Raw genomic sequence first — 24,703 nt, forward strand, 5'->3', positions numbered from 1 at the left:
TTGTGAAGATAGCTCTACTGTACAGATTTTGTTACCGTCTCAGTGTAATTCCCGTTGAAATCCCAGTGGGACTCTTGGACACTTGATAAATTGCTGGTCTAGAAATTTTTCAAACGGAAAACTGGGGGCCGGTATGTATGTCAGATATTAAACTTGTAGTGCTCTAGTAACATGAATGATAAATGGCGAGTCCAAGAGTAGATTAATTGATAAAAGGTACAAAGCTGAATTCTACTTAAAGACTCACTTATATGTCTTTAGCAGACGATGAAGGTACTGTGGAGCAATTCACAAATAATTGTCACCATCATCAAAATAGCTTTTAGATAGATTTAATAGCTGACCGCAAGGAAATAACCCTACTTGTGAAGGTATTGAAAGAAGTAGAAAATATATAGGATACACGCATGCTTTGGGTAGAACAGTTAAGTCTCAAAACCCCGAATCAAAGCATACAATTGGCCATTATCAAAACTGAATTTTCTGTATGACAAACGAAATTACAAAGTGAAAGGTGGTTGGGGGAGTCTCTGCAAGGTATATAAATGGAAGGATGGCTGATATCCAGTTAATCAAAGACATGAATAGTTCTTTGAAGAAAATATAGTGCCGATGAATCCATGAAGAGGTGTTTAAGCTTACTTGTGATTAGCGGCGTGAAGGTTATCAGGTCAGTTTTTTTTCTAATCCAAGGGTGTAGAGTTGGAAGGTAGATGTTGGAAACATACAACTGATCCTTTTTAGGTGGTGATTTGACAGATGCGATCAAAACTTAAAAGTGCACATGTGCTCTCTCCTACCAGGTACTCCTCAAGGCCCAGGCCAGACAGGGCCATAGGCAGACACAATGTCCTATGAGTGAAGGCCGCTGTAGGGACAGGTAGCGGGAGGGAAAATAAAAGGTGGCCATACATAGATTACTATTTCTGAGAGTTGTTAATGTAGCTTTTCAAAAGGGAGATAGATTTTTGTTACTGACATAGACTGATAGATATGTCTGGATTGTGTTACTAAGTCAGAAAAACATGTTTAATCCCATTTTGGGGAGAACACAAAACAAAATAATTGGGTGTTCTGAGTAAAAATAGACAAAGGTTTGTAAGGAGTGGCAACCATAGCTATATTGGTAATTACCTCTGGGCAGAGGACACATGAGCGAAACTATTTTCATTTTATGTTTTGACAGGATTTATAATTATATTTTTTATGTTTTCCCCTTGTATTCTGCATCTTTTAACATTTGAAAAATAATTTTATTATTAATTGGGAGTTAATACATATATCAATCCATAGTTCAATCTCATCCACCAGTATTGTACAATTGCTACCACAATCAGTTTCCAAACATTCTTTTTCTTCCTAGACTCCTAGACACCCATGCCCCATCCATCCCCCTCTCAGCCCCCCAAACCCTTATTCTCATAGGGTCATCAATCCTGGGTTTCATATACCGAAAACCAGAAAAATAGAGCACAACTTCAAGAGGGTGACCCCCAATGACTTAACATTTTGAGAGCAACCCCAACAAACAAAACAAACCAAAATAGGTAAAATGTTGAAATCAGATCAGGCCCAGCATGCATCAGTCGGTGGGAGGGGGTCGGGAATCAACCGACAGGTTTATTTATCCCATTGATCTTCTGTACTCATCCCTAATGCAGCGGATCTCCACCTTCCTCATGCCGCGACCCTTTCATACGGATCCTCGTATCCTCGTGGTGGTGACCCCCAACCAGAAAATTACTTTTGTTGCTACTTCATCACTATAATTTTGCTACTGTTAAGAATTGGGCGACCCCACTGAAAGGGTCATTTGACCCCCAAAGGGGTCGCCGACCCACAGGTTGAGAACCGCTGCTCTAATGTAATTGTACTTTTAAATGAGACACTAAAATTTTTCACCTGTCATTTTGCTAAACGTCGAAACATAGACTCTAAAAACGTATAGAACTTAGTAGTTATGAGGATAAACCAAAATCCAAACTTATTGCCATCAAGTACCCAGTCATAGTGACCCTATGGGGCAGGGTAGAGCTGCCCTGTGAGTTTGCAAGGCTGCAGCTCGCCATTAGGAGGTGATGAAAGTGCCACAGTTACATTGATCAGGTATATCAAGAGCCCTAGCAATAGTTATATTCCATTTTTCAAACACAGTAACCATCTGGAGAAATTACAGAGAAAAAGCTTTGTACACAAAAGATGTACACCATAGAATCATTCTTAAAGCTGCAGTTATAAAATGGTTAAGTTGATTATACATCCACTGACTGGGCTCTTGTATGATGCTTCTGAAGGAAATGTGTCAAAATGCTTACATGGAAGAAAATCAGGGTACAGGACAGCACACCTGGTCTGATTGCACTGTTAGCAAAACTTCTAAGCACCTGTGAACGGGAAATGCTGGAATCAAGGATGGTGGGCTTCCTCGATGCTTTTTAAAACCTGCTTCTTCGTATTTCCTAAGATATATATTACACAATCATGGACATTTAACTCTACAGACTACTTTATACCAATGTTAACTGCACAGCTAACTGCTGTGTACATATTTGAAATTGATCTGCCCCGTCAAATATTAGTGTCCTCTGAAACATATACTGAGAGTCGGTAGTCAGCACCTTTTGAATGAGACTTGGAATCCCTGTGGAGAAATGGAGGCCCTGTGTGTCATGTTTGGAATATAGTAGGAGGAGCTTGTTTTGCTGAGGGAATGACAAATTCTGTTTGGGACAGGCTGTGAGTGAAGGGCCTGCAAGACATGCAGGATCTTTGGTGGTACAGTGAGCTAAACAGGCTTATTAACCAGAAGGTGGACTGTTTGAACCCACCAGCCGAAAGACAGGACTGTCTGCTTCTGTAAAGCTGACAGCCCTGGGAGCTCTGGGGCAGCTCTGCTCTGTCATGTCGGGTCACTGGGAGTTGCAGTCCACGTGGCAGCAGTCTGAGGCATGTAGGTGCTCCTCGAGGAGGACCAGCAGGTAACATGGGCCTCAAACCTGTCCCCAAGCAGCGTTTGCACATGGTGTGTCTTCCTGGAATGTGCTGGAACCCCTCTTGATGGGTTCAGATGGGGGCATAGCCATGTGTCCATCTGAGACCAGATCATTGATGTCTTTCATGTGGAATTATCGGCTATTCACAGACATTGACTGGGTAGTATTGTCATTGTCTCGGGCCCTCAGGCTCAGCTGTACTGCACACCAAGGGGATTTGGTGGCCCTGATTCCAGTCATCTTCCTCTCTGAAGGCTCCTGGGGAATTGATAGAGCGGGTCGGTGTTGGGCTGAACCCATTCACACCATGTGGAGACCAGGGTTGTGGTGGAAACTCGTTAGCTCAAAGCTGAGGTGGGGCTGCTGAATATTTGAAAGAATGGTTGAGACAGGATTCTGCAGACAGAGCATCAGTGTCCCCATTCTTTCACGTTTGAAAGAGACTCTCCCTGTTTGGGATGCCTATCATGAAGGGACTTCCCTGGACTGTACCGTGGAACCTAAGTGGGAGCTTGGGCTGGGCCACCAGCATCTGGCCGGCGGCAGGAACCGCACGGCCTTGAGCTCTGCTGGTGCCTCTCCTGTCTGCCCCAGACTGCTGTTCCTCTCTGCAGGCAGATCTCTACCGTAGGTCTTGCCTGGGACCTTCCACACTCAGGGCTACCACACCTGCTAGCCTGTTTTACAGACCTGGCTCCCCACTTCCCAGCCTTGTCCCCTACCACCACTGCTGGCTTGTGCAGGGCTCCTTGTGACAGGTTCACACAGCTGGGTACAGGAGTGTGAGTTGGCTGAGAGCTGACGCAAAAGCTTGGCCCAGACTCGCCTGGCCTGGCCTGAGGTGTTCCTAGAATGGGCAGGACCAGCGGTTTCAAATGGTCCCAAGCTGTGAAAGGCGATTTGACAAGTGGAAGTCATTGAGCTTAGGTTCCCAGTGTCTACACCTGCTCCACGTGGCAGATCCACAAAAGGAATAACCAGTGGCTATAGCGGATATAATGGGGCCTCGGTGGCATCAAAAGGCTTGAGCCCACAGCTGCTCAGAGGGAAACCCGATGGGGAAGTTGTGTGTCCTCCGGGGCACTAGGAGTCAGGATGGGCTTGATAGCAGTGGACTTGGTTTGGGGTTTGATAGCAAAAGCTCACTGGTACAACAGAGGAAGAATTTTTCTCAATACGAACCTTACTAGGGAGATGTAGCCGAGACATTCAACATTTGATTTTTAAAAAGGACTAATCCCCACGACTTGAACATGAAAGTATCCCCACGCCTTTATTCTACTCTTCTGGCATGCACGGTGACTCCTGTGTCACCTGAGAGGAGAGCCCCGCGGAGGCTCCTGCAGAGCTCATGTCTTTTTCATGCCCTTGTGAGTTCATAAATGTATCTTAGGCAATGGCCACATCTATTCTGCAGTGCGTTGCAGATGTTGTGACAGAACTTGAAGGGAGCCCTCACCCTAGCCTGTGCAGCCTCCTTCCCCCAGAGTGTAGCTGCCGTCTCCTAGGTAAATAACACAGGCTCGTGCGAGTAACCCAAATGGCTTTTCTTCTGCAGAGTACCCCCTGTGTCCATCCAGTTGGGTAGTTCAGACATGTCCAGGCTGAGCCTGAAGGATTCAAGACGAGTCCCTTCAGTGTCAGCTCCAACATTTGTCAGGTAGCATGGTCTTAGATTTGGGACCTTTCTGCTAAGCCCTGAAACCCCAGTCAGCCTCAAGGAGCCTTTACAAAGCCGGCGAGTGTGTCCTAACAATGCTCAACAGTTAGTGAGAGGTGGTCATCCTGTGTGGTGGCCACGAAGGCCTCTGAGCAGGTATGTGAGGGTCCTCCGCAGGACCTGCCCTGGAGACAAGGTGGTGAGGGACAGGAAATCCCAGAAAGGACCCAAGGGAGACCAGTATTCACAGACAACCAGACGTGGAGGGCCACCTGCTAAGGCGGAGTCATGGTTAGTGATGCCAGGTTGAGTGACAAATGCCAGTTCCTCTGGATTTGAGCAATAGGAGGCAAATCTGAGGGGGACTTCAGTGGGATAAGGAGTGACTGGGAAGGCCCATAGTGACAGTAGGGCCGTTAAGAAATCTGGGTGAGGAATGCAGGAGGGAGAGTAAGTACATGGCAAAGACACAGCATTAAATCTTCCTTAGGAGAGACTTGCGTTGGGAGCACACAGCTGATAGAGGTGTAAGGGGAAAGGAAGGGAGTGGGAGGGGGGGGCCTGCTGTCAAATTCCTGGCTTGGGACACTTGGTGGGAAATGTCACCTTTTGTAGGGACTTTGAGTGGTGGGGATGAGAAAATAGTTCTCATGACCAGTTATGAGATGACATGGCATTATGAGGAGGAGTGGGGGTTGGACAGCCCTGTTTAGAGGGTCCCTAGATTTGGGAAAGGTAGGAGCTGAAGACATTCTGCCTACCCTCTGAAACATTGGAGAAGAACGGGGCCAGTGCTGCCAAGAGAGGGCCGGAGCCCAGAATTAACAGGATCCAACAAGGTGCTGGTGAAAAGAGGAAGGGCCCCCAGGAGCTGGTTGACAGGAGCTCCAACAGTGGGCAGAGACGCCAACTCGGAGCACTTTTTAAAGAAGCTCTGGGGAGCAGGTGGGCAGAAAAACGATGGGGGTGTAGGAGGATTAACGGAAGGAAGGCAGGAGAAGGCTGCTCAGAGAAGCAGAGGAGCCTGCCTGGGCCGGTGACTTTGGAGCCGATGTCAGCAGGGACGAGGCTAACAGGCTGTCAAACTGGTTCGCAGACTCGGCTACTGGTGTACAATATGTACAACAAAACAAAACACTCCCCAGTCCGTGGCACTTCTTGGGGGGTGGGGAGGGGTCTCCCCTTGTTTTATTAAGTGTGAGGGCAATGGCGAGTTGTACTTGATTTTTGCTTTTTAGAGCCATTATCTAGGGGTAAGATTTGTGTGTCTTTTGGGCACTTCCAATTTGCCTCACAGATTGAGAATCTAACCAAGTGGAAGTTTGGGGATGTGTTCGTCCCGTTTGAGGGGGTGTGGCACAGAGAAGATTGGAGGAATGACCAGCGTGCTGTCATGTCAGCTGCTCTAAGCACATGCTTCTATATGCACAGGCCCCTTTACTGACAGTTAGCAACTTTTTCTTTTTTGAGGTGGGGAAGAAGGGGGGAGTGAGTGGGCACACGCGTGAGAGTCTTGGACGGCCGGGAGGGACGGGAGGCGGTTGGCCGGGTCGGACAGGACGTGCATGGCGAACAAGCTCGAAGGTTCCACCTCATGTCCCCCCAATAACAACTCTTTTGCTAAGACCAGTGGGATGGCTCAGAAGTTATAACCTGGCTTTACCTTAAAAAATATTTCACTAACAAAATGCAACAGACTCCTCCAATCACAAGTCCTAAAACAACTCACTCAGAAAGCTGCTCAACTGCCATCAAGTCAATTCTGACTCACAGTGAACCTATAGGACAGGGGAGAACTGGCCTTTTGAGTTTCTGAGATTGTTAACTGTTTACGGGTGTAGAAAGCCCCATCTTTCTCCCATGGAGTGGTTGGTGGTTTCGAACTGCTGACCTTGCAGTTAGCAGCTAAAACAACCGTTTGTTTAAATTGGGAAGGTGGGCATGGGTTTGTAACTTGGCCTGCTCATAAAATGTCAGCACAGCTGGCCAGCACACACACTGCTGTGGGACTAGGGCTCAGGCTTCTATATCTTGCTCCCGCTTGGGGGGTGCTATTTGCCAAAGACACCATTCCCCATGGACTTGAGTGCCCTCTGACCAGCTAGAGCCAGTACACCTAGCCCACTGAGTACACTGCGCCCATTCTTAGAAGGACTGGGTGCAGGATGTGCCAGGGCCAGTCTCCTCTTGGACAGCGCTGCCCTCAGGCTGGTCCCCTGCTCTGTGTGCCCCTCTCTCTGCTGCCTGCTGCGCAATCTCTAGTCACAGCCTTAACGTTCTCATGGACACGCTCCCATCCAGCAGACTCCCTTTCTCAGTGTTGCATAGACTTCCAAGATATGGCAAGACTCAGTCTGTGTTGGGGCTTTAGTGACTGGTTCTAGCCACATGGCACTGTGGCTAGAGTGAAGCTCTGTGGGAGATGCGGTTGAATGGGCCTAGCGGCCTGAGCCTCCCGTGGAAGTACACATCCTGGCTGGCACGTGCAATGGGGAAGACCCTGACCTGGCGTCCAGTCCTTCCTGTGCCGCTGAAGCCTTCCTCCCAGCAGCCTTCATCCAGATCCTCCATTTGCTCCCATAGGAACGAGGCCCTCTGTGTTGAAAGCATTCTCATTTTCCCATTTTCTTCCTATTGAGTTCAGCTCCTGACAGTGGAGGGTTACTCGGGGTCCTCTGTGGGACCCACTTCTCCTTTTCTCCCTGGAGCACCTGCTGCTAAAGCCAGCCTCGGCACCAGTCCCAGACTCCATGAGGGACAGCGCCTGGGGTCCCTCCACATGGAGACCAGGCAGCAGTCTGCTGAGTCCCTCCACGTTTCACCACGGTTCCCAAGGAGAGACAGTAGTCCCCACATGAAAGTGCTCTTGACACCCATATCCAGCTACCCTTCACAATTATAGGGTGCGTGTGGGGGGGCGGGAGGGGGGGGCTGTCTCTGCCAGGGCATCAGTCCTGACTTACAGATGTAGATGAATGAGAGCATATCTTTGTGGAGCCCTTACAGTTTTCCAGGGACTGTTTTAAGTACTTCTTGTACATTAGCCTCTTCAATTGTTACACCACTGTAGAAGATGCAGTGCCACACTGCCTCTATTGCCTCACCCCTAATCTCCCACGTGCAGGCTCCTTTGCTATTATGCTGGAAGCCTGGCAGTGAACTTACCAGTCTGCCTGTCGCTGCTGCTCCCTCAGCCAGTACCTACCTGTGAACTTGACCCAGGTATCTACCAAGAGGCCAACATTCTGTCCCAGGGCTCAGGTTGCTTCATCTTACCTTGAATCCCAAAACAGAAATGTGAGGTCTCCCTTCTGACCTGGAGATCTGACATGCGTGATAACTAGTTTTTGATTTGGGGGAGAAAAAAATAAAGTTGCTTGATCCTAAACCAGGGGTCCTCAAACTACGATCCGCAGGCTACATGCGCCCTGCCAAGGACGTTTATCCGGCCTGCCGGGTGTTTTTGCCCCGTTTGTTTTTTTACTTCAAAATAAGATGTGCAGTGTGCATAGGAATTTTTTTCATGTTGTTTTTTTTTTAAACCATAGTCCGGCGCTCCAATGGGTCTGAAGGACAGTGAACTGGCCCCCTGTTTAAAAAGATTGAGGACCCCTGTCCTAAACTCTCCAAGGTACAAACTTGGTACTTTTCTCTTTCTCCAACCCAGCAGGACCCTAAGACTTTTGTCAGAAGCCCTTCAGCCACGGTGGACCTTGCTCTGCTTGCCTTCCTGGGGTGCCCTGGGGTTCCAGCTCCTGTCCCTGTGGTAAGTTGCCCCTCGCCGGACTGAAGCTGGCTGTGGAGGCCATTCCTGAGAATCCCACCCTCATCGGGCATTTGAAGCCTCGGCACGAGTATTTCCCAAAATGGCAATAGTACAAAAGTGCATGATGGCCTGCAGTACAAGCTCTTTTAATTACCAGCAGTGTGCTGAATTGTTTGTTTGCTTGCTTTTCCCTGAAAAGGGCAGGGAGGTGTGGGAACCTGTGCTCTGGGCCATGGCTAGCAGCCTCACTCTGGAGACCCCGGGATCCTCCCCTGCTAATCACCTGGTCCTCTGTCATCACCTCTGCTTCTTGCCATGCAGACCAGCTGGCTCATATACCTCGGTTGGCTTGCTTCAGTCTTCTCTGCCACCTGTCCTGTCTGCCCTGAGGTAGCAGCACTTGTGTTTAAAGCAAGTTTTATTGCTCACGTTTCTGGTGTGTGTTTTTGTTTTCGGAGTTCCTGGATATCTACTCAGCTGTGACCTCTGGGCTCCCTTCTGTCCCTAGGCCAACATGAACCTGAGAGGCATGGGTCCAGCCCCACCATTTCCCTTCAGTTCAACTCCCCCTCGTTCACAATGATAAGATTTTTTGTTCTTTGATGCCTGATACCCGATCCCGTCGATACCTGGTGATCACACAGGCTGGTGTGCTTCTTCCATGTGGGCTTTGTTGCTTCTGAGCTACATGGCCACTTGTTTACCTTCAAGCCTTTAAGACCCCAGACGCTATATCTTTTGATAGCCAGGCACCATCAGCTTTCTTCACCATATTTACTTATGCACCCGCTTTGTTTTCACCAATCATGTCGGGAAGGTGAGCATCATGGAATGCCAGTTTAATAGAACTTTCTCTTGTCCCACTATCATGCTCAGCCTTCATTTGGGTTTCAGTAATTCCTCTCGGTTACATTGCCCTTGATCAAGCACTACCAGGCCTCTTATACCCTCCTCACCCCTGATTTTGGATCACTTGTTCACTTGTCCCTGGGTTTGTTAACACCGCTTCCTTTCCCCCACCTCCCCCTCTCCCATGTCCCCCCGGAACTGTCGGTCCCGTTTTCTTCTCCTCCAGATTGTTTATCCCATTTACCTTATCTAGATAGACCTGCAGAGATAATATGCACAAAAATAAGAGCAAAACAAAACAACAACGTAAAACCAATGACCAAAAAAAGAAAAGCCTGTAAATAGTTCAAGGTTTTTTTGTTGACCCATCCCTCAGTTCTTGACCTGCCAACTGCTCTGAGGTCTCCCGTCCAGCATCCCTGAGGACCACTCAGCTAAAGACCCGCTTCCTGTCTCTCTAGACCCAGTCGGTCTTCCTCCTGAGTTAGCTGAATGGGCCCAGGGCTTCCAGACCTTTCTTCTAAGGATTGGTGAGTGTTCCAGGCTCTGCCCCAGGCTGGCTTCTGTCCCCTTGGCACCGCCTGCTGTAGCAGTAGAAGGACACAGCCCATCAGACCAAGGTCTCGTGCTGGCGTCCATGGTCCACCCTGGTCCACTGGTGGAAGACTGGCCCTGAAGAATAAAGATCGTTTAGAGCAGTGGTTCTCAACCTGTGTGTTGTGACCCCTTTGGGGGTTGAACGACCCTTTTACAGGGGTCGCCCGATTCATAACAGTAGCAAAATTACAGTGATGAAGTAGAAAATAGTTTTATGGGGGGAGGGCGGTCAGAACAACTTGAGGAACTATACTAAAGGGTTGAGGCATTAGGAAGGTTGAGAAGCACTGCTTTACAGGCAGCCAGAGAGGACAAAGGGAGAGGCGGGTTCGGCTGAACAGGGTACATTGTTGTCTTGTCTCTTAGAGTGCTTCCTGCCCTCTCTGAGAAGATCCCGCTGTGCTTGGCGCCTTCTGCCCGGGGAGCAAGAGCGCGTGGCCCTATCCCATTCCATAGGTGACTGACTTGGGGCTGTGGTTGTACACACTAGTTAGTGTCAGAGTAAGAATTTGAACTTGGCCGTTTGTTCACAAGGTCAGTGTTATCCCCACCATATGTGGTTGCGCCTTGATGTGATCTTCTCTTTTAACAGTCACCAAACAGGTTAGGTAGGAGAGTGCCTATGTGGCTCCTGTGGGCCCTCACTGAAGAAGAAACAAGGTAGCTGCCCTTGTCCCCCAGTTCCTCTGCTTTCTCTGCATGTACTGTCTAAAAGCAGGGCCAAAGTCAGGGAAGCTGGACTCTGAAGACAGCCCTGTGGCTGAAGGGTCAAGGAGGCACGGGGTGGGGCCAGGAGGCACCGACAGCCGGTCTTGGCTTTCCCAGCGGAGGAGCCCTCATTAAGGGGGCTGAGATCATCAGGCCTCTGAAAGCACCTGCTTGTGAAGAGAGGTTCCTGGCAAATAATTAATGTGTCACCCACTCATTAAAATACAAGAAACAGGGAAAGGAATATTTATTTTGCCTCGACTAGGATGTGGCCCCCATGATAGGCCCTCTCCCACCTATTACCACCTGTAATTACCACAGCCCCATAGCCAAGTGGTGTCGACATTATCACCCTGTTTCCACAGATAGTCTGAGATCAGCATGTAGCAAGTGGCAGAGCCCAGACTTCCAGCCTGCCGCTGGCTGAGCCGATCCCCAGGCTCATCCCTGTGGGAGGACTTGGCTGAGGAGCCTCTGCTCCTCTGTCATCTGTGATTTCTTTAATAACACCTGCAATTATCTCCTCGGACACCAGAGTGACATCATTCCCTTAATCATTTTTTTTGCCCTTCATAAGCTTTATGGAAATTCTTATTTAAAGGAAAATCAGACACCACTTCTTTTGTCGTCTTTCTTTTCCCCACTGGGTCCTGTCAGGAAGAGCAGTTGTCCCCAGGACAGAATAAAAGCCTGTCGCTGTGCATGCTTTCTCTCTCTATCAATCTCTCTCTGTCTCTCTTTCTCCCCCTCCTCCCTCCCTCCATTTATTAAAAGCCAGCAGCCAAATCAGTAGACTTTGGACTCTGTCTAGGGAGCCTAGGACTTTTGCTTAGGTGTTCCTAAGGAAGGAGGGAAAGGGAGGGCAGGATCCCAAGCTCCAGGGTCTCAAGTTTAGCTGGCCAGGTTGCTGGAAGCCTGTGGTCAGGGGTGTTCTTTCTGGTTCCACACTGCGTTGGACTGCTAGCCACAAGGCCAGCAGTTTGAGTCCACCAGGCTCTTGGTGGGAGAACGATGGGGTTCCTACTCCAGTAAAAACTTTACAACCTTGGAAACCCAAGGGGGCAGTGTTCTTTCTAGGATTTGATTACTTCTGGGAGGGGAAGGGCAGACATGGCCCTGTTAGTCCTTGTGACCTTAAACTAGACCCACACACACCTTGAGATTGCCCTCCTGGCCCCTGAGGCAGGACCTCACCTGGAGCCACAAGGACAGTTTTGTCTCAGACAGCCCAGAGTGGCTGGGAGCTCTGGTCTATGGTGTTGGGTTCAAAGAGGAGCCTTGAACTTCGGTGAATGAGGCAGGCAGAGCTGAAGGGAGTGGATGGGTAGGCGGGCTCACGTATTTCATAGCAGACCTACCTGGGTGGTAGTCGGCATCAAAGGAAACAGGGACAGATGTCACAGTACCTCCAGCTTATTCAGAGCCAGAAGATTAGGTAGCAGAAATCCGGGAGAAGAACTCAGTCTTTCTGTAGCCAGTGTTTATAGGTTAGCAGTTTTCCCAAGTCAAATACAGCCTGAAGACATCTAATAGTCCACCCACCCAGGTCACTGACAGCTCCACAGATGTCCAGATGCCTCATGTGACTGGCAAGCGACAGACACAGTGGTAAGCAGAGGCCTCATTCATGTTACAAAGTGTCTGTCAGGCACCAGGCAGGGTTGTATTTGAGGGTTCTGAGATGAGGCATGTGGATGGGGGTGGGAGTGGGGGTAGTGCTGAGGCAGGTGATGGTGGTCTTTGGAGTGCTTTTGGAGATAAAGTTTCCAGAACCAGTTTGCGCCAGTGGTGGATGTGAACCCTGATCTCAGTCCTCTCAGCTTGACAGCGAGAAGGGAGCTTGGCAAAGACAGTAGCAGCCACTAAGATAATTTTTCACTTAGGGTTTCATGTCAGCAACAGAAATGGCCTCTGGGGAAGTCGAGGGTGGGAGTAAGATGAACTGCCTCACAGACTATCCTGGAGGCTGGTATCCTCTCTCCGGGGCTCCCAGCACAAGGTCTTTCCAGGTAGAGGGGGGTGCTCTAAGGAATTTGATTTCATGGGAGAAGGGCTCCACTGGGCTGACTGTTCAGTCCCTGTGCCTAAAGGGGAGAGAGGGGGCCTCAGGGAATGGAAGTGATGTCTCAATGAAACCCTGTGGGTTCCCATGTCTTGTCTCATAGGCAGGCCCCTCGGGCGAGACTAGGGGACAGTACTTCCAGAGCATTGGAAGTCCCTGCTTCTCACTGAACACTCACAGCCATTGAGTGGACACTGACTTACAGCAACGCTATAGAGTAGGGTGGAACTGCCCCTGCGGGTTTCCGAGACTGTAACTTTTTATGGGCGTAGAAAGCCCCATCTTTCTCCTGCAGAGCTCTGTCTGGTGGTTTCAAACAGCTGACCTTTTAGGTCCCAGCCCAACATATAACCACTACACCACCAGGACTCTTTAGTTCTTGCTTGGGCCCTGACTACCATGTTTCCCCGAAAGTAAGACATACCCCGAAAATAAGACCTACTTACAGTTTTGCCTCTCGCTGAAATATAAGGCATCCCCCTGAAAATAAGGCCCCCCGAAGCTACCGTAACTCTGGACTGTGGACCATAGCGGCGGGTGCCACCGCGCAGCTCACTGTTGGCCGCAGCACAGCCGGAGCAGACAGGAAGTGTGAGGTCTCTTTTAATAAAACAATAAACAATAAAAGTGCACCGTATTCTTCTTCATGGAAAAATAAGATATCCCCTGAAAATAAGACCTAGCGTGTCTTTGAGAGCAAAAATTAATATAAGACACTGTCTTATTTTCGGGGAAACAGGGTAGTTTGATTTCACAGCAGCCCGAGACGTGGTGGAGCCCCCCCTAGCGGCCCTCCCAGCAAAAGAAGTGGGGTTGTAGCGTAAGTGGCTCACGAAAGGCATACTGGTGGTGAGCAGAAGCGCTGGCACAGTCCCGCTGTGTGAGCTGCTGCGTCATGTGTGCTGAAGTCCGCTGTGGCCTTGGTGATGTAGCCCAGCCTCTACACCAGATGGCGCCCACCGGTCCTAGTCCCTCAGGAGCTGCTTCAGTCCAGTGGGCTGGCTGTACCCTGTTAGTCTGTCTGAAGCTGACAGCACAACACTGGGGAGGGTGTGAGCAGTCGGGAGCTAGGAAAGTCACTGTGTGACGCAGGAAAATAAGTCAGCCACCAGTGATAGAGAACTGGCTGGAGGTGAAAGGAGGGAGGTGGGTGCTGGCTAGAAACGGTAGGAAGGCCAGTGGGTGGGTGGGTGTGGACTGAGGGAGATGGAGTCAGCTGGAAGGAGGCACACATGGTGGTTTGGAGGATGAGGCCGAGGTGTGGCTGTGGGAATGGCCAAGTGCCAGGAGAGTGGCTGCAGCAGGCATAGGAAGCAGAGCGCAAGGATAGATAATCAGTCGGTAAGGAGGACAGAAGCCCCATTGGATCAAGGGAACCAGGAAGCTGGAAGGAGAGGGGGTTCTCGTCAGCAGAGGGTTCCTCTCTGGTCAGCCAAATGGCTGACTGATTTGTCACGTGGCATCCCTGTCATGTTATGCCTGGGCTTGTGTGACTGACGGGTTACTAAGCAGTGCTCACTGAACTCCTGTGGGCAAGTGGCACTTGGCTATCCTTCTATAGCTCTATAAAGGACTGTCTCGCTTTATTGTGGAAAATTCCACAGACTCAGTAGAAAAACGTGTACCTGTCACTGAGATTCAGAAGTCATTAGTTTTAATTGTGTAAGACAAGAGACTTAGTGCCCTGAAATTTCAGGGCCACGTGGAACCCCTTTCTTCCTGTCCCTCTGTCTCAGTGACATCTCTTCTCTTCTCCCACCCCCTTGTGAAAGGCATCACGGTCCCTTCACAAACCTCCCCTAGTCCCTGGTCCTTAAGCACCTGTGAGTGAGGTGTCACTAGAGAATTGTCACCCAGCTGTCCCCATTGCAGACTCCTTTATGAGCCAGTGTCCTCACAGGTCCTCCCTGGGAGGTGTGACTTGCTCTACATTTGCTGCAGTCCTGGTGTTGGGACCCTCATCTTCCTCAGAGAAGCGGGGCAGCTGAGGCTCCCAGCCTGCTTTGCAGTGTGCGCCCAGAGTTGGCCGTGCACTGTGAGTCTCTGGCCTTCTCTCAGATGCAGTCAAGAGCGCTTGTGTGCTCGCATCTTCTGTCTGGGGCTGCTGGCACAAATTTCCTCCACCTGGGTCGGGGCCGATGCTCAGGGTGCCATGGTGTCAGAGCAGGTGGGCAAGTGCTGCCTCCGCAGGACCACGGTAGTGAGCGTTGGTTGGTGATGGTATTCCCTTGTTTGTTGATTGGTCACTTGGCCAGTTTCCTGGAGTTTCTGTGGCTTTTTTCTTCCTTCCTTCCTTTTTCACACAGCATGCGGCCGACCCTGGCCCCAGCATGGCAGGCAGCTCTCCCGATATGGGCTTTCCAAGGGTACATGGCAGTGCCCGGTCCTCCTGGGGGGGCGGATACTGGGAGGCCATGTAGAAGGATTGGAGAGCCCACAGGGAAAAGCCTGTGTGGGGCTGCAGAACCCCTCTCTGAGCAGAGAACCAGCTTCCCCTGAGGCCAGCCTGGGAGTGTAAGAATGTGTCTTGTCACATTCAGGGGAGGTGGGCAGGCATGTGCTGGTGCCCCCTTTGCCTACAGCCTGCCCTGCAGCCTCCTGCACTGTCACGTGTGTTTAAGATGGTTTGTGGGCGTGGCTGCCATTTGGACAACTCTAGGTTTGGGGTGCTGACTACACACACACACACACACACACACTCAAAAATCACTGCATAGCTTTTGATTTGCCCCAAACTCAGTTACTAATAGCATCCTGTCCCAACAACATACATAGTTAATTAACACATGTTGTACATTACATGTGTTGTATCTGTACTCTTATAATAAAGTAAGCTAGAGAAAGGGAAACATTATTAACAAAGTCATAAAGAGAAAATGTGTTTGTAGTACCGTCCTGCAGTTGGACACTGTGGGCTCACATCCTCCAGGTGCTTTGAGTCGTGCACCTGAGCGACTCAAGCGGTGCTAGCCGAGGGTCAGCTGCCCTGGTGTAGCTCACAGCAAGAGGAGCAGCGGAAGACTGCCCTGACAGCGTTAAAACGTTTTCTCAAGGAACTTCTAGAGTACCTATATCCAGCTCTCACTACATTTGTTTAATCCCCTTCTTTTCTCTCCTCCCCGCCCCCCTGAATTATTTTAAAGCCCGACTTGGTATGTCCTGGCCTATGTTCCTACATACATCAGTGTCCCTCTCCGAAAAGAGTAGGCATCTGTTTACAGAGCCAGTGTCATTCCTGTCCCTAACTCAACCAGCAGTGTCCTTGGTGGAATCTGGTACCAGCGCCTAGTCACCTTCCCTCAGCTGTCTCCTTTTCGCAGCTGGCCTGTTTGACTCCAAAGAAGGGCCTCCTGCTACATTTGATTGTTCAGTCTAGACGCTCTTTCAGCTGGAGCAGCCCCTCTGCTTGTTCATGCCATTTGTTTGCTACACGCTTGGTTCAGGAGCTTGTTCTTCTCCCGGTGCTCCTCCATTCAGTTTTCCCTAAATGAAGATCAGCCTAGACACCCCATTAGGTGCAGATTAGGTCTCTGGGCAAGACCCTCTGCTGGTCATACTGACTGACTGGCAAGACAGCCTACCCTACCTGCCAGTTCCCAGTCTTCTGACCTCTCTTCCCACTTCCCCCATCTCTGACTGGTGCCTGAAGCCAGGACTTCATGAGTGTGACCTCATTAGCAGGGTGTTTTTTTATTACCTGGAAAGATCATTTATAGAGGAACGGTTGCATAAATGCTGAATTCCATCCTCCTAGCCAATTCTCAGGGGAAGTCAGTGCCCTACTCCAGTTTTTCCCATGCATTGAGTTCCTAATCTCTTCCCCTTCCTGCCTCTCCTCTCTCTTCCCCTCAGTCCCCTCTTCTTGTCCTCCCTGTGAACTCATGGGGTTCTGTACCCCTGCAGTTCTATCAGCCACATGCATGATTCCTTCTGATGTGCACGGGTCCTGCTTTTGACCAATGGGCCTCCCTCTGTATGTGCAGCCACAGTCAGAACCGCACCCCCTTCTCATCTCCACTCTCCTTTGCAACCAATCTTCTAAATATAATTTTGCATCTTCTTTCTCTGTGTCTATTTCTGTTCCTAGAATTGAACACATAAGTCTCTTTGTGTTAGTCTGGGTAGACTAGAGAAACAAATCCAGGAAGACTCATGTGTGTATAAGAAAGCTGTGTATACACTAGAGCAATTGAACATTGAGAAAATATCCCAGTCCAGATCAAGTCCATATAAGTCTGATATTAGCCCATATGTCCAATACCAATCTATAAATTCCTCTTCAGATTCACACAACACATGCAATGACATCGAGTGCAGGAAGATCACAGGCCAGTAGCTGGGAAGTATTGTGGATCCAGTGGCGTTGTAAGCATCTCAGTGCTGCCAGGGTCTCCATGTGGCTTCTCCAGCTCCAGGGGCACGGGCTATATCAGCATGGCGCCATGTGTCTTGTCAGTAGAGCATCTCAGGGAGTAAGTCGAGAGAGAGTCTGGCGCCTCCAAGGAGGAAAGACTGGAGTTCCCAGAATCCTCAGGGGAAGGCCATGCCCATACAAGAGGCCTCATTGGCTATGACCCAATTGACAGACTAGACTCCACCCCTTCACTCTTAATTCTCTCAAGTCCCAAATTGGCACCAGATTATGTAATTACCACACAGGCTTCATATGCCCTCCCTTTTTTTGCATACAAGATTATAGCATATTTACACAATTGATGTGTGTATGGATTGGGATAACAGTTGTATGAGCCCCTAATAAAATGTTTAAAAAAATTTTTTTAATAAAAAAAATGATAGATAAAGAGAGAAAAAAGAAGAAAATAAAAAGAATAAGGAAAAAAAAGATTATAGCATATTATATAAGATGACTTGAAAAAATTTCATGGGAAAATGCCATTATCCCTTAATACCATTTTCTATTTTCTATGAATTTTTTGAAGTCTCCTCGTGTTATACCTTGCTTTCTTCTATTTACCTGGTGTGCCTGAGTTCACACCATTGCATCCTCGTTGGTGTGTGCTGTGAGGAAGTAGTGCAGGGACGGACATTCGGCCTGTCTGCAGTTTTGCCAGCACTGACATTGCCCCTGTGAGTGCCATGGTGTGCCAGTTAGGTCCGTCGAGATGACCTGTGAATGCTATTCCATTAATTGCTTAATTGAAGCATCACTTTTGGAAAGTGGCGCTCAGTGGTGAAAAGACTGGTGCAGAACCATGGGAGGTGTGGTGCCTCTGCCAAATGGATGAGGAAGGCTGGTCTGCGTGGAACCAGGGAGCACATTGGTCACCTGGTAGCCTCTCCCACCCAGCACGTGGGAAGGAGCACTGCCCCCTTGTCAGAATCGCACCGCCCCCTTGTGAGCCACACCCAGAGTGTCTCCTCCGGCCCTGCCAGTCTCTGCAGGACACTGAGCAAAAACCAGGCACTTGGGAATGTGGCAAGTTCCACCTGCTTGATGGAGTAACGAAGGTCAAAATCGGGGCTAACCTAGTGAAGGTCTTCTCTTGAGGGAAGGGCATGCTGACAGCACAGTCACACACAGTGAGGACACAGCGTGAGGGAGAGCCTTTCAAGTACCAGGCCAGGAAGCTGCTCGGAGTGTGTGAGGAGGGGCCTAGCAGGTAGGGTGGCAAGGCCCTGCTCTTTCAGGTAGGCTTTCATTGGGGGTGTGAAGTTCACTAGGAAACCAGTGAGGAGAAGTAAGCAGGAGAATGACTGTCTCACAGGTAGTGTTTAGTGAGTAGAAGGCAGTTCAGAAAGCAGTGCCGCTGCCCTCAGGAGGCGTGGTCTGAAGTGCCGGAGAGCTGCCACTTCTCCCTGTGCCCTCAGGCTCCCCCTGTCGTGGAGCAGAGCATTGCAGCACATGCTTGTAATTGGGTTGGGGGCCTGAGGTAGAGGCAGGGGCCTGATGTCTGCACCTTCTCTCCTTCAGCCCTGCACACCCAGCCACTCATCTCTGGAAGACAGAAGAAAACTGCTTCCTCAGGATCCAGGCAGGTGTGTGCCATGCTGTCCTCTTCCATGTGATGCGTCGTGGGACAATAGTCACGACCAGGCAGAGGGCATTATTAATTAACAATTTATGTTTCCATCCTAGGGGACCAGTGAGGCTCCCTTGTAGAGGATCTTCAGAGAAAATGGATGCCGACGCACCAGGCACCTGAGGAGCTCGCTTCTTGGGGAGGCCCTGTCTGATGAGTAGCGAGCGAAATGTCAGACTGACTCTCCTGGGGGAGGCTGCAGGGGACCCAGGCCGGCCAGCAGCCTCTGGCTCTCAGCTGCAGGGGACACAGTGCGGCCCTTGCTCTGAGAGTGGGGTGCGTGAGAGGACTCTCCACAAGGAAGATTCCAGGGGCTCAGGACCCCCACAGGTTTGCACCCAGGGAGCCCCCGGGCATGTGGGCAGCCCAGGAGCTCACAAGAATAGCTGTGTTGAGTTCCGGAGAGGGCACACAAATAGCTGTGACGTTGTGACTGGCCATAAGCCCAGTAGGAGCACTATGCAGGAAGAAGCCCTCCGTAGGAAACCAGGCAGGGCAGCTCTCAGGCCGGCCTTCGTGGGAGCTGCTGGGGCAAGGCTGAGCTAAGCAGCCCTGTGGCCCAAGGAGCAGCTTGATGAGGCCCCGAGCCCTGTGAGCAGAGCAGTGGTAGGCCCTTCCCCTCCCCACCACCATACCAAATAGGAAACATGATCTACAAGTGCCCCATGTGTAGGGAATTCTTCTCTGAGCGCGCCGATCTCTTTATGCACCAGAAAATCCACACAGCCGAGAAGCCCCACAAGTGTGACAAGTGTGACAAAGGTTTCTTCCACATATCAGAACTTCACATCCACTGGCGAGACCACACAGGTGAGAAGGTCTATAAATGCGATGATTGCGGTAAAGATTTTAGCACGACAACCAAACTAAACAGACACAAGAAAATTCACACCGTGGAGAAGCCCTATAAGTGTTACGAGTGTGGCAAAGCCTTCAACTGGAGCTCGCACCTGCAGATCCACATGCGTGTCCACACCGGGGAGAAGCCCTACGTCTGCAGTGAGTGTGGCCGGGGCTTCAGCAACAGCTCCAACCTCTGCATGCACCAGAGGGTGCACACGGGCGAGAAGCCCTTCAAATGTGAAGAGTGCGGCAAGGCCTTTCGGCACACGTCCAGCTTGTGCATGCACCAGAGGGTGCACACTGGGGAGAAACCCTATAAGTGCTACGAGTGCGGCAAGGCCTTCAGCCAGAGCTCCAGCCTCTGCATCCACCAGCGGGTGCACACGGGGGAGAAACCCTATAGATGCTGTGGCTGTGGCAAGGCCTTCAGCCAGAGCTCCAGCCTCTGTATCCACCAGCGAGTGCACACCGGGGAGAAACCGTTTAAATGTGACGAGTGCGGCAAGGCCTTCAGCCAGAGCACCAGCCTCTGCATCCACCAGAGGGTGCACACCAAGGAGAGGAACCACCTCAAAATATCAGTTATGTAACAAGTCTCGCTCAGAGCAAAAGACCTGACAACCCATAAGTGCCACTAGGAAGGAACCCCTGTAAGTACCCACATTGACACCCCCCAAAAAACACTCAAAGCAATCCCTAGCAGAGTATACTTGGTGCAAAGGCATATGGGAGGTGGATTTCCTGATTCATGCCAAGTGTGTGCCACCACTTGGCTTTAAGCACGAAATCCCCCTCGAGGTCAGCCACCTTCCATCCAGTGTGGTCACACTGCCCAGGAACCCGGTGCTGTACCTTGGTTGCCAAGATAGGACATAAAAGAATCATCACTGCCCATTCACCGCCGAGTCACCTCTGTCCACTCTTACCGCCACCCCTGCAGGGACTCCTCCCGTGATGCAGGCATACAGGTGAATGCAGTGGGGAACAGTAGCACCTACTCCAATCGGGCAGCTGACTCGCCCCTCTCTGGGCCCCCCATGTCTTTCCTCGTGGCCCATTCTTTCTGAGCCTCCCAGCACCTGCCAATACCCGCTTCCCCGCCCCTTCCTAGATGGCATTCAGTTTCCCTTTAGGTTGTAGGTGACTCGTCATACCCGTCCATGTGGCCTATCAGAGAAATCATGGGCAGACACACATGCCCTTGAACTTTGCTTGAACTTTTTAATTTTCTGGATTCTGCCCATCACTGTGTCTGTCGGTCTGACTGACTTACTCCCGTCCCCACACACTGTTAGCGTGAACTGTTCTGGAACTAGCTGAGTGTAAATGGCCCGCAGGAAGAAGCAAGCCAGGTTAACAGCTCCACCCCAAGCCACCCTCAGCAGGGCTGGGATTCCCAGCAGGGGGGGAAGGCGGGGGAGTCCTTGTGAGAAGTGCTTGGTAGGAAGGATCAGCCATGACGTAGTCCCGGCGTCTGGGATCTCAGGCAATACCCAGGGCTGTGCGTCCTCCGTCTTCATCCTGGAGGGGTGCACGCCCAGGCCTTGCAAGCCTGACTGTCATTGATCACTGTTCTGGGCTCTGCTTGTTCAGTAAGTAGTGGCTGGACACTTGCTTTGGCGGGTGTGGGGCTAGGTGCTGGGGACACCACCAAGGGAGGCCAACTGGGTCCCTGCTCACTGAGCTGAGTCCTGGCAGAGGAGACAGATGATAAGCAAGTAAACAGATAAATAATGTAGTTGAAATAGTAGGTGCGAAAAAGCAAATAAACTAGGGTGACATGTAGCGCGGTGGGGGGCGGGGGTGGGGCAGCCTTAGATAGCCGTCAGAGCGGGCCTTTACCGGGTGGTGGAGGAGCTGGAGGGCAGAGGGGCCCGCTGGCATGCCAGGCCTCTAGAACATACAGACAAGTCAGCGGGGCAGGAGGGCGAGAGCAGTGGGGAGGGGAGGTGCTGAGTCACCTCAATATCCTGGCATTTGCAGGCCTGGGGTTCGGTTTGGTGTTTTGGTTTGGTTTTTGCTAGATATTAAAAACTCATGGAGGAACTCAAGGAATATTTAGAAGACCAAAAGCCCCCAATAACAAGAAAGAAAAGCAGCCAGGTTTCCCCCGTTTCTCTCCTCATTCCACTTTTCGCTGCTTTCCCACACGTCATCCTTTAGCTCAGGAAGTTTTGGGGGTGGGGGTGGGGAAACTGAGGCTCTGTGACGCTCTGAAATGGGTGAGCCCCTGGGCGCTGTTGGTCAGCTGTCTGAGAGGCTGGGAAACGAACGACTCCCACTGTCACAGAAATACCGAACCTGCGTGCGATCTTTTTCTTTCTCCATGTTTGAGTTCATGACTTCTGTGTGACTGAAAGGGGCTTTGGCATGGCTAAAAGGAGACTCCAGAGCAGGAGGTGCTCTGATCCTTCGGGTGGGACTTAGGGGTAAATTTCTGATGCAAGCACCTCTGCTCACAAGCCTTGGGTGTGTCAGCCCTCTCCTCCTCTCAAAGACAGCGGGCTGGCTGGTCACTGGATAAAGCCCCTTCCAGGCGTGTGTGGAGACTCCATTTCCTGTAGTGTCTGTTACTCTTTCATGTCTCAATAGTGTGGAGCAGTAGAGGAAAGGCTAGGTTTTAGTTGGTAGCAAGCCCGTTAAAATATCATCGATAGGATTTTAGTTTTAGGAAAAATTGGTTTGATTTCTAGTTTTATTACTATTAGGTATGTGAGCTTGGGCAAATTGCTTAACCTTTGAGCCTAGTTTTCTCATGTACAGAATGAGGATCTTAGGCGGGATGATCTCTGAGTTTCCAGCTAGTCCTAGAGTTCTATATTTCTACATAGTTGAATTATTTTATCATGCTGTTGCTGGGGAATATGACTAACACTTTTGGAGCTACTAATTTTATGTCAAGCTTTAAAGTCCATAATTGTTATCTTTGGGAAATATTATTTGACCTGCAGTATGTCCAAATCAATTTAATAAAATCACTTTATAACAGGGCTCTGTGCTTGGCATGTGGTTGCATGGATTCACTGGGCCTTTGGTGTGTGCGGGTGAGGGTGTTTGTGCGTGTGTGTGTGTGTGGGGGGGGTCACTTGTCCTTCATTATGCATGGGGTGACCATAGTATACTGTACAGACCGATATGAGAGCATAAAGGGGTGTCACTAATACATCAAGACAGCAGGTTAAACTGGGACTGACCAGGCAAACCAAGGTGTGAGAACCCCAGGCCAGGGCTCATACACTGGGCAGGAACATGCCCTGGTGGGGTTGAGCAGGGCGGGCTCAGTGAGCCTGGCACACTGGGTAAGAGCGGGGCCAGAAGGCCCCGTGGGGTCTCTGTGAAGAGAAATCCAACCCTCGAGGTTTTAGTCATGTTCCCAGTGTGACCCACACCAGTCCTGCAGACAGGTGACTTTACAAACCCTGCTTTTGTCCCTCATGACAATAGCTCACACACCTGCTCTCAGCTGAGGTGGTGCTGGCCCGCGTTCCATGCAAAGTGCCAGCAGAAAGGTTCATCTCGGTATGAAGGGCAAGTCTGCGTTCGTTCCCCTCCTAGCTCAGGGTGGGAGCAGCCCAAGCCGGCCTTGTGAAATGGGCAAGGGGGCTGGGGAAGAGGGCACAGATGGACTCCTGTGTCGTCCATTGGGTCATTTTCATCCTGGTGCCTGCTATCATTGAGGGCTGGGAGGGAGAAGGATCAAGGGGGACTTCCTGGTGGCCTGAGGAGCTTGGCTCCTAGCACCGTGCCTTCAGAGGGCTACTATGCGAGGGACTGCTGGAGGCGTCCTTCCTCTGCTGTGTGAGCACAGGCTGGAGGCCTTCCAGCTCTTGGGTCTATTGTTTAAATTCTAAAGATTATTTGCCACGTAATTTTCCTGTACAATGATCTGTTCTCATGAAGTGTGTGAAGGGCCAAGTGCTACTATCTCTATATTTTCAATTTCTTTTAAAAGAATACGTCTCAGACACATGGATTCCAAGAGAACACTCAAAGGACACAAAGGCTTGGAAATAAAGGGGTGGAAAAACAACAAGGGGAAATACTAGCCCCCCAAAAGACAAATGTTTTATTGTTGGTCAAAATAGAACTGCAGCAGATATATACACCTTTAAAGCATCAGCTGGTTGAAGGCATTTTCACGTTTATGAAAAGTGTGAGTCGTCAGGAAGTTATAATAATGTCATACCTCACAACAGAGCTCTGAAAGATAGCTTACAGTTCTAGAAGTACCAGTCACTGCAGGATTTGTCAATTCCCATCTCCCAGAAGGTCTCAGCCAACGAGACAAGGGAGGAGGCACTGGTCTGGACTTGCAGCCGCATCGAAAGCTGGTGCCAGCAGCTCCTGTGGGAGCAGCCACCCAAACTGACCGTGCCTTGTGCAGGGCGGATTTCTCGTCAACTTTCCAAGTGGAGCAGAAGCCCACAGACCACATTCTCTTCATGACTTACACAGCAATAAAATTCAAAGATCCTGAAAAATGCAGAGCCACCTGGAAATTGAAAACCACAAACACCAGACAGACCCTTGAAGGTCCAGCTCCAAATTTCATTAGAGACCACAGCCGGAGAGCCTCACAGACCCCATCCTGCTGATTGCTGGGGGTCGCTTGAGTCAAAATGTTAAAACCTTAAAAACTCACTGGTAAAAACGTTAACAATAAACCACATATCCCAGCTGGAGCCCCTAAAGCCAAACCCTTGGCCATGGAGTTAGTTCTGACTCAGCAACGTTGTAGCAGAAATTAGAACTAGCCCATAGAGCTTTGGGTTCGAACCACTGACCTTTTAACTACTGTTTCACCAGGAACCAACCTGTAGAATGTAGGATTTTGAATTTTACCAAGTGGCTTTGGGGCTCCTACTGTACAGAGCCATTTGGAAAAATAAGATTCAGATCTTTAGCCCCTCACCCCCCATCATAGTATGTTTATTCCTCCCCCACTTTTGAAAAATGTTTGAAAATTTACAAAGATCCAGGACTACAGCCCTGTAGTGTGTATTATATGTCAACATAAAACAGAATTGTCACAACTGAGCCAGTAAGCAACATGGTGATAAAGGACGACACACCTGAAGCTGTCTACGTGGACACAGTCACTAACTGCTCGTGAAATCGATGCTGCAAAAGCAAAGACGTCCCTTTGAGGTGCAAGGGGTGCCTGACCCGGCTAGGGGACTTTCA

General features: G+C 50.2%; 1 protein-coding gene across 4 annotated transcripts in view; it reads left to right on the top strand.

Annotated features, from left to right (window-relative positions):
- The window catches only part of ZNF664 (zinc finger protein 664), a 27,140-nt gene extending 5,828 nt beyond the window's left edge, over nucleotides 1-21,312 (top strand). Inside the window, exons 3-7 of one of the 4 annotated variants that reach the window (XM_045296865.1) lie at nucleotides 8,324-8,419; nucleotides 9,730-9,798; nucleotides 10,232-10,321; nucleotides 18,568-18,632; nucleotides 18,733-21,312. In XM_045296865.1, coding sequence (XP_045152800.1) covers nucleotides 19,324-20,109 — 786 coding nt within the window. In that variant the 5' untranslated portion in view covers nucleotides 8,324-8,419; nucleotides 9,730-9,798; nucleotides 10,232-10,321; nucleotides 18,568-18,632; nucleotides 18,733-19,323 and the 3' untranslated portion in view covers nucleotides 20,110-21,312. Of the gene's footprint in view, nucleotides 1-8,320; nucleotides 8,420-9,729; nucleotides 9,799-10,231; nucleotides 10,322-18,567; nucleotides 18,633-18,732 lie in introns of all 4 variants that reach the window. The other 3 variants (XM_045296864.1, XM_045296863.1, XM_045296862.1) reach the window with 3 other exon arrangements.
- The last annotated feature ends 3,391 nt before the right edge of the window (nucleotides 21,313-24,703 follow it).

The sequence above is a fragment of the Echinops telfairi genome, unplaced genomic scaffold (genome assembly GCF_000313985.2).
Source record: "Echinops telfairi isolate 266 unplaced genomic scaffold, ASM31398v2 ScPeMD7_7412;HRSCAF=8450, whole genome shotgun sequence".
In the NCBI taxonomy this organism is placed as follows: domain Eukaryota; kingdom Metazoa; phylum Chordata; class Mammalia; order Afrosoricida; family Tenrecidae; genus Echinops; species Echinops telfairi.